Raw genomic sequence first — 15,895 nt, 5'->3', positions numbered from 1 at the left:
CACCAGGCCTTTATCCTCTACACGTCTTCCTATTGATAAAATTCTCGCGAGTTTCCAGCCGCGGCAAGTGGTTTAAAATCCACGAACTTTCAGCCGAGTGCTCCTGGGCCATTAAGAAGTGGTGAGAGTCATTAAGTATTGTTTTCGTTGAACGCCCCCCTTCCTCATTCACTACAGTTTTTTTTCGACTTCTCCGTGTATAGCATCATCAGCGAATAGCCTCCTGCAGCTAAATTTGTTTTCCACGAGGTCGTTTACGTGCAGTGTCAACATTAACAAAACCGACCAACTACAGGGATAGATTCCTGACTGGAAATGTAGGAAAAATGTGGAATGAACACGTGTCCGGAATTGCATCTTTGTCACGGTAGAAGACGTTGGCGAATGACAGTTTCTCTGACCACTTGCCATGTGTTTCTTTTGTATTGCAGGCCACATGCTTGAGGAAGCGTACTGTAAGCAGCAGAATGGTCCAGTATTCAGGCCGGAAACAAATCGAGGAAGGGTCAATATACGGCCAAGCAGGTGAAAGCGGTCGAGAGAAAGCACGGCTATACCAAAACAAATTTCCTCACAGACACCAAACACACCACACAACATTGCAAGCTCTTTTTGGACGTTTGTATGTCCATGGGTCTTTTCAGAGAGAAGGGAGGCGACAGACAGAGCCTACATCATAGTTGGAGGTTCGGGTTCGGCATCTCGACGATCTCGGCTCGTTCCCGACATGAGTACTGGACCCATCTGCTGCTTTCGGTACATTGCATCAATCACACGAATGTTCATAGGATCTTCCGCTTCTAGTCAGGAATCCGTGCCTGAAGTATGTCGATTTTATTAATTGAAAATCTGAAATTTGTGCTAAGGTCTTATGGGTCCAAACTGATGAGGTCATCGGTCCCTAAGCTTACACACTACTTAATCAAACTTAAACTAATTACGCTAAGGAGGACACACACACCCATGTCTGAGGGAGGACTCGAACCTCCGTCGGGGGAGCCACGCGGACCGTAACAAGGCGCCCAAGACCGCACGGCTACCTCGCGCGGCGATTTTATAAATGTTCACTCCACATACTGTGGACAGTAATGGTCATGCAATAGTCGAATTTCGTACGGCCGAAGTTACTTTTACAGTAGACGATCTCTCTTTCCCTCTCTCTGCTATGAATTACGTGCGCTATTATGTTTTCTGTTTTCTAAATATTCATCAATAGAACGGCTAAGCTTGTATCATTCTCCGTAACTTCGTATTTTGTTCTTCAGGTGACAGTATTATATACACTACTGGCCATTATAGTTACTACACCAGGACGATGACGTGCTCCAGACGCGAAATTTAACCGACAGGAAGAAGATGCTGTGATATGCAAATTATTAGCTTTTCAGAGCATTCACACAAGGTTGGCGCTGCTGGCGTGCTGACATGAGGAATGTTTCCAACCGATTTCTCATACACAAACAGCATACAACGGCGTTGCCAGGTGAAACGTTGTTGTGATGCCTCGTGTAAGGAGGATAAATGCGTACCACCACGTTTCCGACTTTGATAAACGTCGGATTGTGGTCTATCCCGATTCCGGTTTACCGTATCGCGACATTGCTGATCGCGTTGGTCGAGATACAATGACTGTCAGTAGAATATGGAATCAATGGGTGCAGAAGTGTAATACGAAACGCCGCGCTGGATCCCAACGGCCTCGTATCAGTAGCAGTCTAGATGACAGTCATCTTATCCGCATGGCTGTAACGGATCGTGCAACCACGTCTCGATCCCTGAGTCAACAGATGGGGACGTTTGCAAGATAACAACTATCTGCACGAACAGTGCGACGACGTTTGCAGCAGCGTGGACAATCAGCTCGGAGGTCATGGCTGCGGTTACCCTTGACGCTGCATCACAGACAGGAGCGCCGGCGGTGGTGTGCTCAACGACGAACCTGGGTGCACGAATGGCAAAACGTCATATTTTCGGATGAATCCAGGTTCTGTTTACAGCATCATCATGGTCGCATCCGTGTTTGGCGACATCGAGCTGAACGCACGTTAGAAGAGTGTATTCGTCATCGCCATACTGGCGTATCACCCGGCGTGATGGTATGGCGTGCCATTGGCTACACGTCTCGGTCACCTCTTGTTCGCACTGACAGCACTTTGTACAGTGGACGTTACATTTCAGATGTGTTACGACCCGTGGTTCTACCCTTCATTCGATCCCTGCGAAACCCTACATTTCAGCAGGATAATGCACGACCGCATGTTGCAGATCCTGTACGGGCCTTTCTGGATACAGGAAATGTTCGACTGCTGCCCTGGCCAGCACATTCTCCAGATCTCTCACCAATTGAAAACGTCTGGTCAATGGTGGCCGAGCAACTGGCTCGTCACAATAGCCAGTCACTACTCTTGATGAACTGCAGTGTCGTGTTGAAGCTGCATGGGCAGCTGTACCTGTAAACTCCATCCAAGCTCTTTTTGACTCAATGCCCAGGTGTATCAAGGCCGTTATTACGGCCAGAGGTCATTGTTCTGTGTAGTGATTTCTGAGGATCTATGCACCCAAATTACGTGAAAATGTAATTACGTGTCGGTTCTAGTATAATATTTTCGTCCGATAAATACCCGTTTATCATCTGCATTTCTTCTTGGGGTAGCAATTTTAATGGCCAGTAGTGTATATCCAGATCACTTGATTCTGAGTCAGTTACTTTAGGAATTGAGGAACTGGAAGTATCACTGGGTGTTGCTATTCGCACGAGAAAATAATTGGCTGTACCAGAAGCAGAAAGCATATTAAATATGGGCTGACAATAACATTACTTGCTTTACCTTAAAGAGAAATGTTTGAATGTGGTGTATAATTTTAAGTATTAGGACATTTTTCTAGAAGTATTTCTATGGAAGGTAGATCTGTGTGGAAATGAAAGGTATGTGGTAAACTAGTTGTAGAAGAGGAGAACAGGAGTTTTGACATCTAATGCTACAGAAGGAACCTGAAGCCTGGATTTGTATATCATGTAGCTGATAACGAGATTCCGACAGTCATTAAGGTCTAGTCATTAGGGGTTTGACTATAAGAAGCATGTAGTTGAGGGGCCACATCATGTGACGTATCAAGAACTACCATTAATTTAGAGATAGGGAAAAGCGTGCAGGGTAAAAATTGTGATTATAAATGAATGTTAGAATACAGTAATAACTATCTAACTTATGTGTTCAGAAGCTAAGACACATCAACGAATCAGACGAATGCGGAGAACAGTATTAAAACACTTCTCCAGAAAATGATGATTCGAAGCATCGCTGTGTTCCAATACCGAACCCTGGCTAGAAACTCGACTGCTCTTCATCTCCAGCAAATAATTACTCAGACTGGTCGGCCGCTGTGGCCGAGCGGTTCTAGGATCTTCAGTCCGGATCCGTGCTACCGCCACGGTGTCAGGTTCGAGTCCTACCTCGGCCATGGATGTGTGTGATGTCCTGAGGTTAGTTAGGTTTAAATAGTTCAAAGGCTAGGGGACTAATAACCTCAGATATTGAGTACCATAGTCCTTAGAGCCATTTGAACCATTTTAATTCCTCAGATTGCAGAACCAAACGATGTTGACTCAGATTAAGACTTATTCAGACAAGTGAAAACTGTCCAAAATGTTGTGACGGCGATCTTATCACTGAGCTATCCACATACGATTCATTATGGAAGAATCCTTAGGCTGTAACCATCCCATTTGTCCGCTATATTGTGTCTTCCTGCAGTATTAGATTAGCAAGGGATGCGGAAGACGCACTGAATAGTCTGTATGGTTGGTGTGAGCTGTTGACAGAGCTGAATCTTTGATGACTGGTCGTTGGTTGTGCCTATATATTCCAGTGGGGAAGAACAGTCCCTACGAAAGACAAGGATTGGGGTTCGTGTCTGGGTCTGGCACACGGTTTTAATTCTCCAGGAAGTTGCAAAAGAGCACACACCCAGCTGCAGAAGACTGAACGAGTCATTCTCGAGGCAAACAACGATTAGGATCGAAGAGATCTACCGCATACGGCATCCAAACTCAATCTAGTTCCATAATCAGGAAGCAGGGGAGCAGATGCAGCGATACTGCATATCCGCTTATGGCACGGTATCATTTGAGGTGGTTTGCCACTCTCCTGCTCCGACCTGTTATGAAGCCCAGCCGCGTATCTGTGTATGGCTGGTGAATGTGGCGAATGCTTGTACAGTGTAGTGCTCAGATTGTTTTGATGCAGTTAAAGGGAAGGGAGAGGGCTGAACCCTGGGCTAGCACGTAGCCTACCCCATTTGAGCATAAAGTCCTCGTCGACGAACCGATCGTCATCGACAGTGTCACAAGGTCTCACCTGACGGGACACCGCACAGAGCTTTGGAATGTAATCCAGGACCGGACGCGAACAGTGTTTACCGGACGCCTTGCGTCACCACGTCTCCTACCCCCACAGGTCAGATAGTGCCAGTGAAACTTTCATCCACCACCAGGATGCGGACGGGTGCAAACACGTGGTTGGTGACCCCGGCTACGGACGTGGGTGAGAAGCCGCTAATGACACGCTGAATAATTCTTTACGAGTAATGCGTTAGAACGTTTCAGTTTCGACCAGGTAATTAGTTATTTAATAGGAGCTGCGCTAGGCTGTGAAGCGTGCTGAAACTATCGAAATAGCTCGCATTATTGTAGTAATGTTTTTTATGTGTTTCATGGGGTAAAGGTAACCATTTTAAATCTTCTTTACGTGATATTTAAGACTCCAAACAATGTTTCCACGGTTCCCAAAACAAATGCCACTTGAAAAATAGGGCCTTTATACTCTTTTCGTGCTTATGGGAGTATGATGATAAATTTATTGTTGGGTGCCTTTATTCCATATACATACTCACAGTCGTTTTGAACGATAATGATTGCCTACATATGTGACACAGTGCAGCTTTGTTACTTTTGTCTCTTACAGAAAAGAATCCTCACAGATGATTAACTTTAGTTCATTGTTGATAAACGCGTTCAATCAGATATAAAATTTTTATACTTCAAGTTCCTACTGTAAATCATAACTTTCGGTTTAAACTTCGGCTCGATTTTGCAGTGGAACGACAATGCACGCAGCAGCCTACCTCTGCTAACTGGTAATCTGCCTAAAGCGCGAATACTTCTAGGCCACAAGTCTCACGTGGACAACGAGGAGCTGTCAACGCGTCACAGAGAGTGCGCGCAAAGGCTAGGGCACGAATAGTACCCTGACCATACAAAGAGCCATCCGGTCTGAAGTTTCACAATGATACACGCCAGATAAATGTCTTCAAAAAATACTCCCTCACACTCAAATTTACGTTAGATGACAACAAATTCCTCTTTTTCGGAAATACTTTCCTTGCGGTAGCCAGTCTGCATTTTAGATCCTCTCCACTTCGTCCATCGTCAGTTGTTTTGCTACCCAGATGACCTAACTCACTGTCTGCTTCTAACGCCTCATTTTATAATCTGAACCTCTCCACATCGCCCCATTTAATTTCACTGCATCCTATTACCCTTGTTTAACTTGTGTTGTTCTTCTTATAACCTTTGCTCAGGGCAGTATCCATTCCGTTCAATTACTCTTCCTAGTCCTTTTCTGTCTTTGACAGAAGCAGAGTGTCATCGGCTACCGTAACTTAAAAGTTTTTGAATCTTTTTAAACTTTAATTCTTTCCACAATTTTTTCTTTGGTGCCTTCACTCTTGCTCAAACTATGGGCTCAATGACATCGGGGAAACGCTACAACGCTATTCCACTCCCTTCTCAACTACTCTGTTCTTTTACGTCCATCTGTTTCGTTTCTCAGAAAGCTTTCTGGAATCATACGTTCCCAGTATTTTATACCTGTTACCTTAAGAATTTGAAGGGATGCATTCCAGCCAACGTTACGAAAGTCTTTCTCTAAATCCACAAAAACTATAAATGAAGGTTTTTTTCCGTTAAACTATCATCTACGAAAAGTCGTAAACTCAGTATTGCCTCAAGTATTCTTAAATTTCTTGGGAACCCAAACGGATCTTCCCTGACGTCGGCTTATACCAGTTATTTTCTATTCTTATGTAAATAGTTCCTGTCATTATTTTGCAGTATGAAGTACTGAACTAACAGTTCGGTAACATTCACATGTCTGCACCTACCTTCTTGGAAGTTGGAATTGTTACATTCTTCTGTAATTTTGAGGGCATTTCGCTTATACTTCTCGTACACCAGGTGGAATAGTTTCGTGATGGCTTGTTCTTCCATGAATCTCAGTAGCACTAAGTGACACTCGGCTGCTACAGGGATCTTAATTCCACTAAGATCTTTCAGTGCTCTGTCACCATATGTTTAAAATGCTATGATGTGTATATGCAGGCAGAATGAAGTGACGAACGAGAATTTCTACCAAGGTCGGGATTCAAACCCTGGTCTCCTGTGCAGTAGGCCGATGCACTAACTACTACGCCACACTGATACAGTGTCTTTGAACGACTGCACGGATTGCCCTAACACGCCTCCGTATTATGTGCAGTTGTCAAAAGACACTGTGTCGGGTTGGTTAGTGCATGTTGCTAATGAGCGGGAGAACTGGGTTCGAATCCTAGCCGTCCTGCAGATTACTATTGATCACTTCAGTCTGCAGACATACATCATATACATTCCACACTTCAAAAGATCTTTTGGAACCATATAAGTTCGTTTGACTGAACCACCTATGCCTGGGTTTCAGGCAAGATCCCCCAATTCGTTCGATGCTGACGTTCTGTTGCAATACATATATCATGGAAGTTTGAGATAGAAGAAGGTCTCTGGAACCATACACTGATCAGAGAGAACACCTATCTAGTAGCCGGTAAGTGCACCTTTGTCACGGATAACCGCAGCGATTGATCATGGGATGAAAAAATGAGGCCTTGGTAGGTTTCTGGAGGGAATTGGAACCACTTCTGCACATACAACTCCTGTAAATTCCGGGTATGGGGGCAATGATCTCTGACGCCACGTTCAATTACATCCCAGGCGTGTTTGACCGGATTCAGATTTGGCAGGTTTGGGGCCAGCGTACCCATTGGAACTGGCCACTACGTTCCTCAAACCAGTCCAACACACTCGTGGCCCTGTGAGAAGGCGCGTTATCTTGTTGAAAAATACCACAGCCGTTGGGAAGCATGATCCTCATGAAGACGTGTACATGGTCACAAACCAGTGTGCAATACGCTTCGGCCGTCCTGGTGCCTTGCACGGGTCCTGCTGGATTCATGGATGCCCACGTGATTGTTCCCCAGAGCATAATGCAGGTGCGGCCAGCTTGTATTCGCCCCTCTGTACAGGCTTGTATTCGCCCCTCTGTACAGGTGTCGCGGAGCTGTTACTGTGAAAGACGACATATTCACAGCCTCCTGTCGGCATGATGAACAAAGTATTGAGATTAATCAGACCATGAAACACTCTACCACGATGTTAATGCCCAGTGCCAGTGGTTACGTGTCTATTTCAGTCGTAGTTCCCGATATCTTGCCCAACGTAAAGTCCCGAGCAACTGGGAAAAAGCGCAGGTGACGCCTGTATATAAGAAGGGTAGAAGGACGGAGCCTCAAAATTACAGACCAATATCCTTATGATCGGTTTGTTGCAGGATTCTCGAACATATTCTGAGTTCGAATATAATGAATTTCCTTGAGACAGAGAAGTTGCTGTCCGTGCATCAGCACGGCTTTAGAAAGCATTGCTCCTGCGAAACGTAACTCGCCCTCTTTTCACATGATATCTTGCGAACCATGGATGAAGGGTATCAGACGGATGCCATATTCCATGACTTCCGGAAAGCATTTGACTCGGTGCCCCACTACAGATTCCTTACTAAGGTACGAGCATATGGGATTGGTTCCCAAATATGTGAGTGGGTCGAAGACTTCCTAAGTAATAGAACCCAGCACGTTGTCCTCGATGGTGAGTGTTCATCGGAGGTGAGGATATCATCTGGAGTGCCCCAGGGAAGTATTGTTTTCTATCTACATAAATGATCTTTTGGATAGGGTGGATAGCAATGTGCGGCTGTTTGCTGATGATGCTGTGGTGTACGGGAAGGTGGCGTCGTTGAGTGACTGTAGGGGGATACAAGATGACTTGGACAAAATTTGTGATTGGTGTAAAGAATGGCAGCTAACTCTAAATGTAGATAAATGTAAATTAATGCAGATGAATAGGAAAAAGAATCTTGTAATGTTCGAGTACTCCATTAGTAGTGTAGCGCTTGACACAGTCACGTCGATTAAATATTTGAGCGTAACATTGCAGAGCGATATGAAGTGGGACAAGCATGTAATGGCAGTTGTGGGGAAGACGGATAGTCGTCTTCGGTTCGTTGGTAGAATTTTGGGAAGATGTGTTTCATCTGTAAAGGAGACAGCTTATAAAACACGGAAATGCTTCGGGAACTCGGGTGGGAGTCTCTAGAGGAAAGGAGGCGTTCTTTTCGTTAATCGCTACTGAGGAAATTTAGAGAACCAGCATTTGAGGCTGACTGCAGTACAATTTTACTGCCGCCATCCTACATTTCGCGTAAAGACCACAAAGATAAGCTAAGAGGGATTAGGGCAAGTAGAGAGGCATATAGGCAGTCATTTTTCCCTCGTTCTGTTTGGGAATGAAACAGGGAGAGAAGATACTAGTTGTGGCACGACGTACCCTCCGCAACGCACTGTATGGTCGACTGCGGAGTATGTATGTAGATGCAGATGTAGATCGTCGTGTTAACATAGTCACACGCAATGGTCGTCGATTGCGGGGACCCATCGTTAGGGGTGTTCGGTGCACTGTGTGTTCAGACACGATTGTACTCTTCCCGGCATTAAATCCTGATGTTAGTTCCGCCATAGATCGCCGTCTGTCCTGTTTTAGCAGTCTACCCAGCTAGGGACGTCCGACATCTGTAATGAGAGGTGGCCGCCCAACCCTGTGACGTTGGTGCGTGCTTTCACCCTGGTTTTGCCTCGTGTCGAAGACACTCGTCATAGCACTTGTCGAACAGCCGAACTGTTGTGCAGTATCCGAAATCCTGGTGGCATCACAATCTGCCCTCGGTCAGTCTCAGATAGATCGCGCGCTTTCCCCATACTACACACGGACAGCACGCTCACTGACTAGCAGTCATTCCTCGTCACGTGACGCTGCTATCGATTGGACGGGTTTATATCGATAGTAGGTCGATGGTCATAATGTTCTGGCTCATCTGTGTATATTTCATTTGTGTAACATTACTGAAATTGTCACATCGGAAGGAGAACATTGTAATAAACACAAAATGGTATTCCCGTTATATCCATTTCTTTTGGTGAATCTTATCCTCACTCTGCTGATAGGCCGCGCTGATTTGTAACTTCCTGGAAGGGCAGCTCTCGAACCTGGAACCTCTGTCTTTCGTGGGGCAAATTGTATATCGACTCGGCTGTCCAAGCACGATTCGCGACTCGTCCACACAGCTCTGCTTCCGCCAGTGCCTATCTGGTGAAAGGCCAAAGTCCCAGGTTCGTCTCCCGGTTCCGGTTTTAATCTGCCACGAAATCCCACCCAATTAAAAATTTTATAGGACCTAGCTTAATAGGTACGACTCAGTAATAGAATCGAACGTCGTTCACACCTACAGCACACGTTGCTGCCGCACGCTTATACAGTTCGGCCCTGGAAGGTAGTGTGAGCAGCTGGCGGCCATTCACTCACCAGCGGAAGCGTTCCGGAAGCCGCTCGCCCTCCTCCGCAGCATCAGGGGGTCCCCGCCGGTGCCGGCTGCAGACACACAAAGCAGAAGGACGCAGTTAGAGCCCTTCCCAGCGGAGAAGAAACCACCCTATCAGCACCGTTCATAAGACTCGTCACACTCACTTGTCAAATGTACTGTCATGAGAAAGAAAGATCTGAGCCCTGCGTCCTGCTGTGAAGCCCTCAGCACCACACCTACACACTTTCTAACTACTATTTTGCAATTAACATTTGACGATGCCACTGTGGCTCCAGCATGTTAGGAAATGTCTTTATAAAACAGATCTGAAGATGGTCATAATAGGGCGAAACGGGTAATCTGATGAAGAAAAAATTTTGAGCATAGACTTGAAGTAAAGGAAATTTATTCTAAATACGGAGTGCTGCATTTATCTGAAGACCATAAGCGCAGGCTTGTGTTTGCCATCCACCCGAGCAGCTCCCGGTTGAATGTGTCCCTCATCTCCCCGTGTTAATGCAGCACTACGCGCCTTTTCCGCCACTGTGACATTCGAACTAGGACTGTCGATAATTTTAAAAATCTCGTGAATCCGGTATGTCGGAGGATTCGAACCTGCGACCGTACAGTCTTGCGGTTCCGGACGGCAGCGCCTAGAACCGCACGGCCACCGCGGCCGGCAGAAATCCGTCAACCACTGAAACCAGTTGAAGACGCAGCAGGTCTCAGAGCACCTGCGGTCTACTAGATAACTTGCGAGGCGGCCAGCCTTACATCGGAGAAACAGTACGCACTGTGGAATAACGCAGGCAGGAGCATGAGAGGTTTCGTCGTCTACGCTACCTCGAGAAATCTGCTTTAGCTGAGCATGCTTGAGAAAAAGGACACCGGATAAAATTTGACGAAACATGAGTCTTGGCTCCCACGTACTGCATCCAGGATTGTGTAATTAAAGACGCCATTGAAGTAAAACCCGCCGATAATACTCTAAATAGAGACGGTGCCCTGCAGCTCAGCACAGTGTGGGATCCAGCGACAGCGCGGCTGAAGCGGGGACACCGAACGCCGGGCCAACTTACCCCCGTACATGGCGACCCCGCGAGCACCAGTGACGTCACAGCCGGCAGCTGGTACATATGGTGTTTCCGTAAGAGCGTGCAAAAATGTAACGGGACAGAATGAACGCTCCACTGAAGAATTTCAGGTAGGGAACCTGGGTTTTGAGAAGACAGCTTAAGGAGATACGGAAGTAATCTTGTCTACTGCTTTGCCTAGCATTACTGTTTCCCAGAATACTTACAACTAACTTGGCTATAAGTTTACACAACTGTACTGTTTAGTTACATGTACTTTCTTTATTTCCTGGCCGGACGTGGTGGCCGATCGGTTCTGGGCGCTTCAGTCTGGTTCAAATGGCTCTGAGCACTATCGGACTTAACTTCTATGGTCATCAGTCCCCTAGAACTTAGAACTACTTAAACCTACTTAACCTAAGGACAGCACACAACACCCAGTCGTCACGAGGCAGAGAACATCCCTGACCCCGCCGGGAATCGAACACGGGAACCCAGGCGTGGGAAGCGAGAACGCTACCGCAACGACCACGAGCTGCGGACGCTTCAGTCTGGAAGCTCGCGATAGCTACGGTCGCAGGTTCGAATCCTGCCTCGGGCTTGGATGTGTGTGATGTCCTTAGGTTAGTTAGGTTTAAGTAGTTCTAAGTTCTAGGGGACTGATGACCTCAGAATTTAAGTCCCATAGTGCTCAGAGCCATTTGAACCATTTTTATTTCCTCCAAGGAAATAAGGAGCTCGACCCTGATCATGAGGACGCCATGATTCAGGTCTTGTTTACTTGTCCATAAGGTCATCTGTTGTATCATGTTTACACAGTAACATAACAGAACCTGCTATGAATCAACAACAGACCCATTTATTACTCAGTGCTGCTCAGAGACGTACAGTATAATACAATGGAGCAGCACCCGTACAGTATTCCTTGGTCAGTGGACTGGAAGCGGATGTCGTATTCCAATGGCCTACGAGGTCACCTGACCTCAGTCCCCTTGATTATCTCCTATGGGGATACCTAAAAGCACTTGTGTTGAAGAACCCAGTTGATAAGGGGATGGAATTAATTGCCACAATTGTAGCTACCTGTGATGTGATGCAAAACACACCAGTGTTATTTGTCAGAGTGCGTCAGAATCTTGTTCGCCGATGTCGTGCTTTCATTGAGGCTGACGGTAGTCAGTTTCACCACATTTTGTAGCATACAGTACAAATGGTACATTATTGTGTCAATGTTGGTATTCGCAGTTAAGTAATGCAAATATGCAAATAAAAACGTACACAGTAACGAGATTTTATTCCTATTAGCTCCTTAAGCTGGCTTCTCCTACCCCAGGTTCCCCATCTCAAATTCAGTGGAGCATTCTCTATGTCCTGTAACATTTTTGCACAGTCTTACAGAAACGGCCTGTATAAGGGGCTACCAGCACTCCTCCAGCAGTCATACCACTTGACAAAGGACAAGGAGAGCTCGGCCGAAAGCTTGGCGCGGTTGGAAACTCGAGAACATTTTATTCAATGTTAACGGCTGCGAGACTCTGCATTCATAGATTCTCCGGTCTGATAGAGAAATGAAACGACAGAAGGAAATGTTGACTGCTGTGTAGGCTCATTCATTGGACCAGGCTTCCAACGTACACAAAAGCTCTAAGACTAGAGATATTAAGCTGTAACTGTAAAAATAGCAAACGTATCTGTCGCATCTCTAAGCGCGCCGCGTTTTATGAGGAGTCGTTTACGTGGCGTGCGTCTCGCTGACAGCGCAGCCCGTGGATTCCCACGTATTTACGTCCGCCGCGCGCGCCGCACGTCACACCGCGCCGCCACACACGTATTTCATTCAGAAATATGCTTCCGCGCGGGAAGCCAGCGGCCGGTAAACATTCCACCAGCGCAGGCGGGGCGCCCGTGTAAACACGCTCTCTCGAGACAGCCTGTTTTCATCGGCAAGATCAACACACTGCCGATGTTGCTTTAACGCTCGCGTACCCCGTGTTTGATCTGAGCAGTACTGCCGTGCCAAGGTTATTCTCTTACTGTGGACAGCAAACTCATTGCAACCATCACTACTTGATCACTAACAAGGGAACCTCCACATCGCACCCCCCTCAGATGTACTTATAAGTTGGCACAGTGGACTGGCCTTGAAAAACTGAACACAGATCAATCGAGAAAACAGGAAGAAGTTGTGTGGAACTATGAAAAAAATAAGCAAAAAAATGCAAACTGAGTAGTCCATGCGGAAGATAGGCAACATCATGGACTACATGCGCTCAGGAGCGCCGTGGTTCCGTGGTTAGCGTGGGCAGCTGCGGAACGAGAGGTCCTTGGTTCAAGTCTTCCCTCGAATGAAAAGTTTATTTTCGCGAAGTTATCATCTGTCCGTTCGTTCATCGGGGTCTCTGTTCACTGTAATAAGTTTAGTGTCTGTTTTTTGAGACCGTACTGGAAAACCGTGCGATTAGTAGACGAAACGATGTGCCTCTCCAACGGGAACCAAAACATTTGATCGCAAGGTCATAGGTCAATCGATTCCTCCACAGGAAAAAACGTCTGATATATTCTATACGACACTGGTGACGGCATGTGCGTCACATGACAGGAATATGTTGTCAACCCACCTAAATTGTACACTTGCCGAATGGATAAAATGATTCTTCTACCTTGCCCGATTTAGGTTTTCTTGTGAATGTGATAATCACTCCCAAAAAAGTGATGAATACGTAATAGTTTGTCACATAAACTACAACAAATGAATGCAACAGTTTCACAGTCGCACAGTTTTCCCTGTGCTCTGTCAAAACATATGTTTTGTTTCGATGTTTGTTTAGGTGTAGCGTTCCCATACTACGGCGCAGTTACCTCGCATCGGACGGACGAACGGACAGATAATAATTGAAAATAAAAAATTAAACTTTTCACTCGAGGGAAGACTTGAACCTAGGACCTCTCGTTCCGCAGCTGCTCACGCTAACCACGGCCCTCCTGTGTTCACATTATTCTTGATGATGCCTGTCTTGCACTTGGACTACTCAGTTTGCATGGTTTGCTTATTTTTTCATAGTTCCACACAACTTATTCCTCTTTTCTCGATTGATCTGTGTTCAGTTTTTCAAGGCCTATCCACTGTGCGAACTTATAACTATATCTGTGGTGGGTGCGATGGGGAGGTTCCCTTGATATAGGAGATAGCTGGTTTAATACAATCATGTCTTCATATTCTGGAAGTATTTCATGCAAAAATTCATACCTCACGGAAAGTAACATTTTCTAGGTAGTTAATGACAGATCACTCAATGTACAACATTGTGCAAGGTAAGGTAGGAATCTTGTAAGCGCAGAGGAATCCTAACAGCTATAGCAAAAGCATCATTTACAGTTAAGGACTCACTAGACACACAATTTCCAAGAGAAGAGATGCATTTATTTCTCCATCAAATATTAATACAATTACTGTCTTCTTTGCAGTGTTTAGGAATCACATAGAAAGTCAGTAAATGGTGGGTATACTGAATGTATACTTATACCGATTAACGTTTGTGGAACATTGGCTTGAGTCCTTACTATTACATTGCTCTGAATTTACGCTTTTTAGCCCCTGGACTCTTAAAAAACAATCACAATGTCTTGTACATAATGAAGTTTTTGTAAAATTTTGATACAATTTGCGCCGGCCGCGGTGGTCTAGCGGTTCTAGGCGCTCAGTCCGGGACCGCGCGACTGCTACGGTCACTGGTTCGAATCCTGCCTCTGGTTTGGATGTGTGTGATGTCCTTAGGTTAGTTAGGTTTAAGTAGTTCTAAGTTCTAGGGGAATGATGACCACAGATGTTAAGCCCCACAGTGCTCAGAGCCATCTGAACCATTATTTGATACAATTTGCTTCTATTTTCGTATCCCTTAGATTTCGCAGATGCGCAATTCTAGGTACGCATTTTAAAATGGCTTCACAGACCAGACTGTTAACTGCAAATCCAAACAGTAAAAAAATAAATAAAAGTATATTCCATCTATCGGCAGCGTGATTGCAGCTACAGTTTGTGAACAAGAAATAGTCAGTTTGAAGCTCCATGGATAATTTCTACCATTAATCGTAATATATGTACAAATGTTGAACGAGTTGATAAATTTACTTATCTGGGCAGTAACATTATCAGGGATGGAAGGAGTAAGGCAGAAGTGAGAAGTAGAATTGCTCAAACGAAGGCTGTTTTTAACAAGAAGAAAAACATCTTAACATCAAAGAGCATCAGCCTTGAAATAGGGAAAAGAATTTTGAAATCATATGTGTGGAGTGTGGCATGCTATGGGTGTGAAACATGGACTCTCGGGACAGAGGAAGACGAGAGGCTAAATTCTTTTGAAATGTGATGCTATAGACGCATGCTCAAAATAAAATGTATCGACCAGGCCACAAACGAAGTGGTTCTGGAAAGAGCAGGTGAGAAGAGAATCTTTTGGAGATTCATCGTTAAAAGAAGAGTGCAATTTACAGGCCATCTATTAAGACATAAAGGACTCCTGAACAGAATCATAGATGAATATGTCGAGGGAAAAAGACCAAGAGGAAGACCACGGCTCAGGTACATGGATCAAATCGTGAAAGATGTGGGATGCAACACCTATAAAGAAATGAAGAGAAAAGCTGAAAGACGCACAGAATGGAGACAAGCTGCCATTGTAGCTGTTGCAAACCAATCCTTGGATTGACCACTACGGAAGGAGAAGAAATCGTAATAATGTGGAATGAGTCATTTTACATTCACAGTACGCATTCGTATGTAAAAATAGGTACATGCTAGCCATTACGAATGATTTCAATTTTTTATATTTTTTTAAAATCCAGATGTGAATTAGTAATTCCTATATACCACCTCTCACATATTACACACACAGAAATTTTTCTATGGACTAAGAGGAGTGAGCAAGGACGAAATTTTTCATAGTGTTTCAAATTGTACTTTGCTGACTGCCAGCCGCGCGGGATTAGCCGAGCGGTCTGAGGCGCTGCAGTCATGGACTGTGCAGCTGATCCCGGTGGACGTTCGAGTCCTCCCTCGGGCATGGGTGTGTGTGTTTGTACTTTGGACAATTTAGATTAGGG

The 15,895-nt window shown here is 45.3% G+C and overlaps 1 protein-coding gene across 2 annotated transcripts in view; it reads right to left on the bottom strand.

Moving 5' to 3' along the window:
- The window catches only part of LOC126284488 (protein sidekick-2-like), a 905,210-nt gene that overhangs the window by 394,057 nt on the left and 495,258 nt on the right, over nucleotides 1–15,895 (bottom strand). The window contains exon 2 of one of the 2 annotated variants that reach the window (XM_049983448.1): nucleotides 9,725–9,790. The exons of the other annotated variant lie outside the window; for it this stretch is intronic. Within the exon in view, the coding sequence (XP_049839405.1) occupies nucleotides 9,725–9,790 (66 nt within the window). The remainder of the gene's footprint in view (nucleotides 1–9,724; nucleotides 9,791–15,895) is intronic. 2 annotated transcript variants of the gene reach the window in all.

The sequence above is a fragment of the Schistocerca gregaria genome, chromosome 8 (assembly GCF_023897955.1).
Source record: "Schistocerca gregaria isolate iqSchGreg1 chromosome 8, iqSchGreg1.2, whole genome shotgun sequence".
In the NCBI taxonomy this organism is placed as follows: domain Eukaryota; kingdom Metazoa; phylum Arthropoda; class Insecta; order Orthoptera; family Acrididae; genus Schistocerca; species Schistocerca gregaria.
This window is presented reverse-complemented; position numbering and strand designations above follow the sequence as displayed.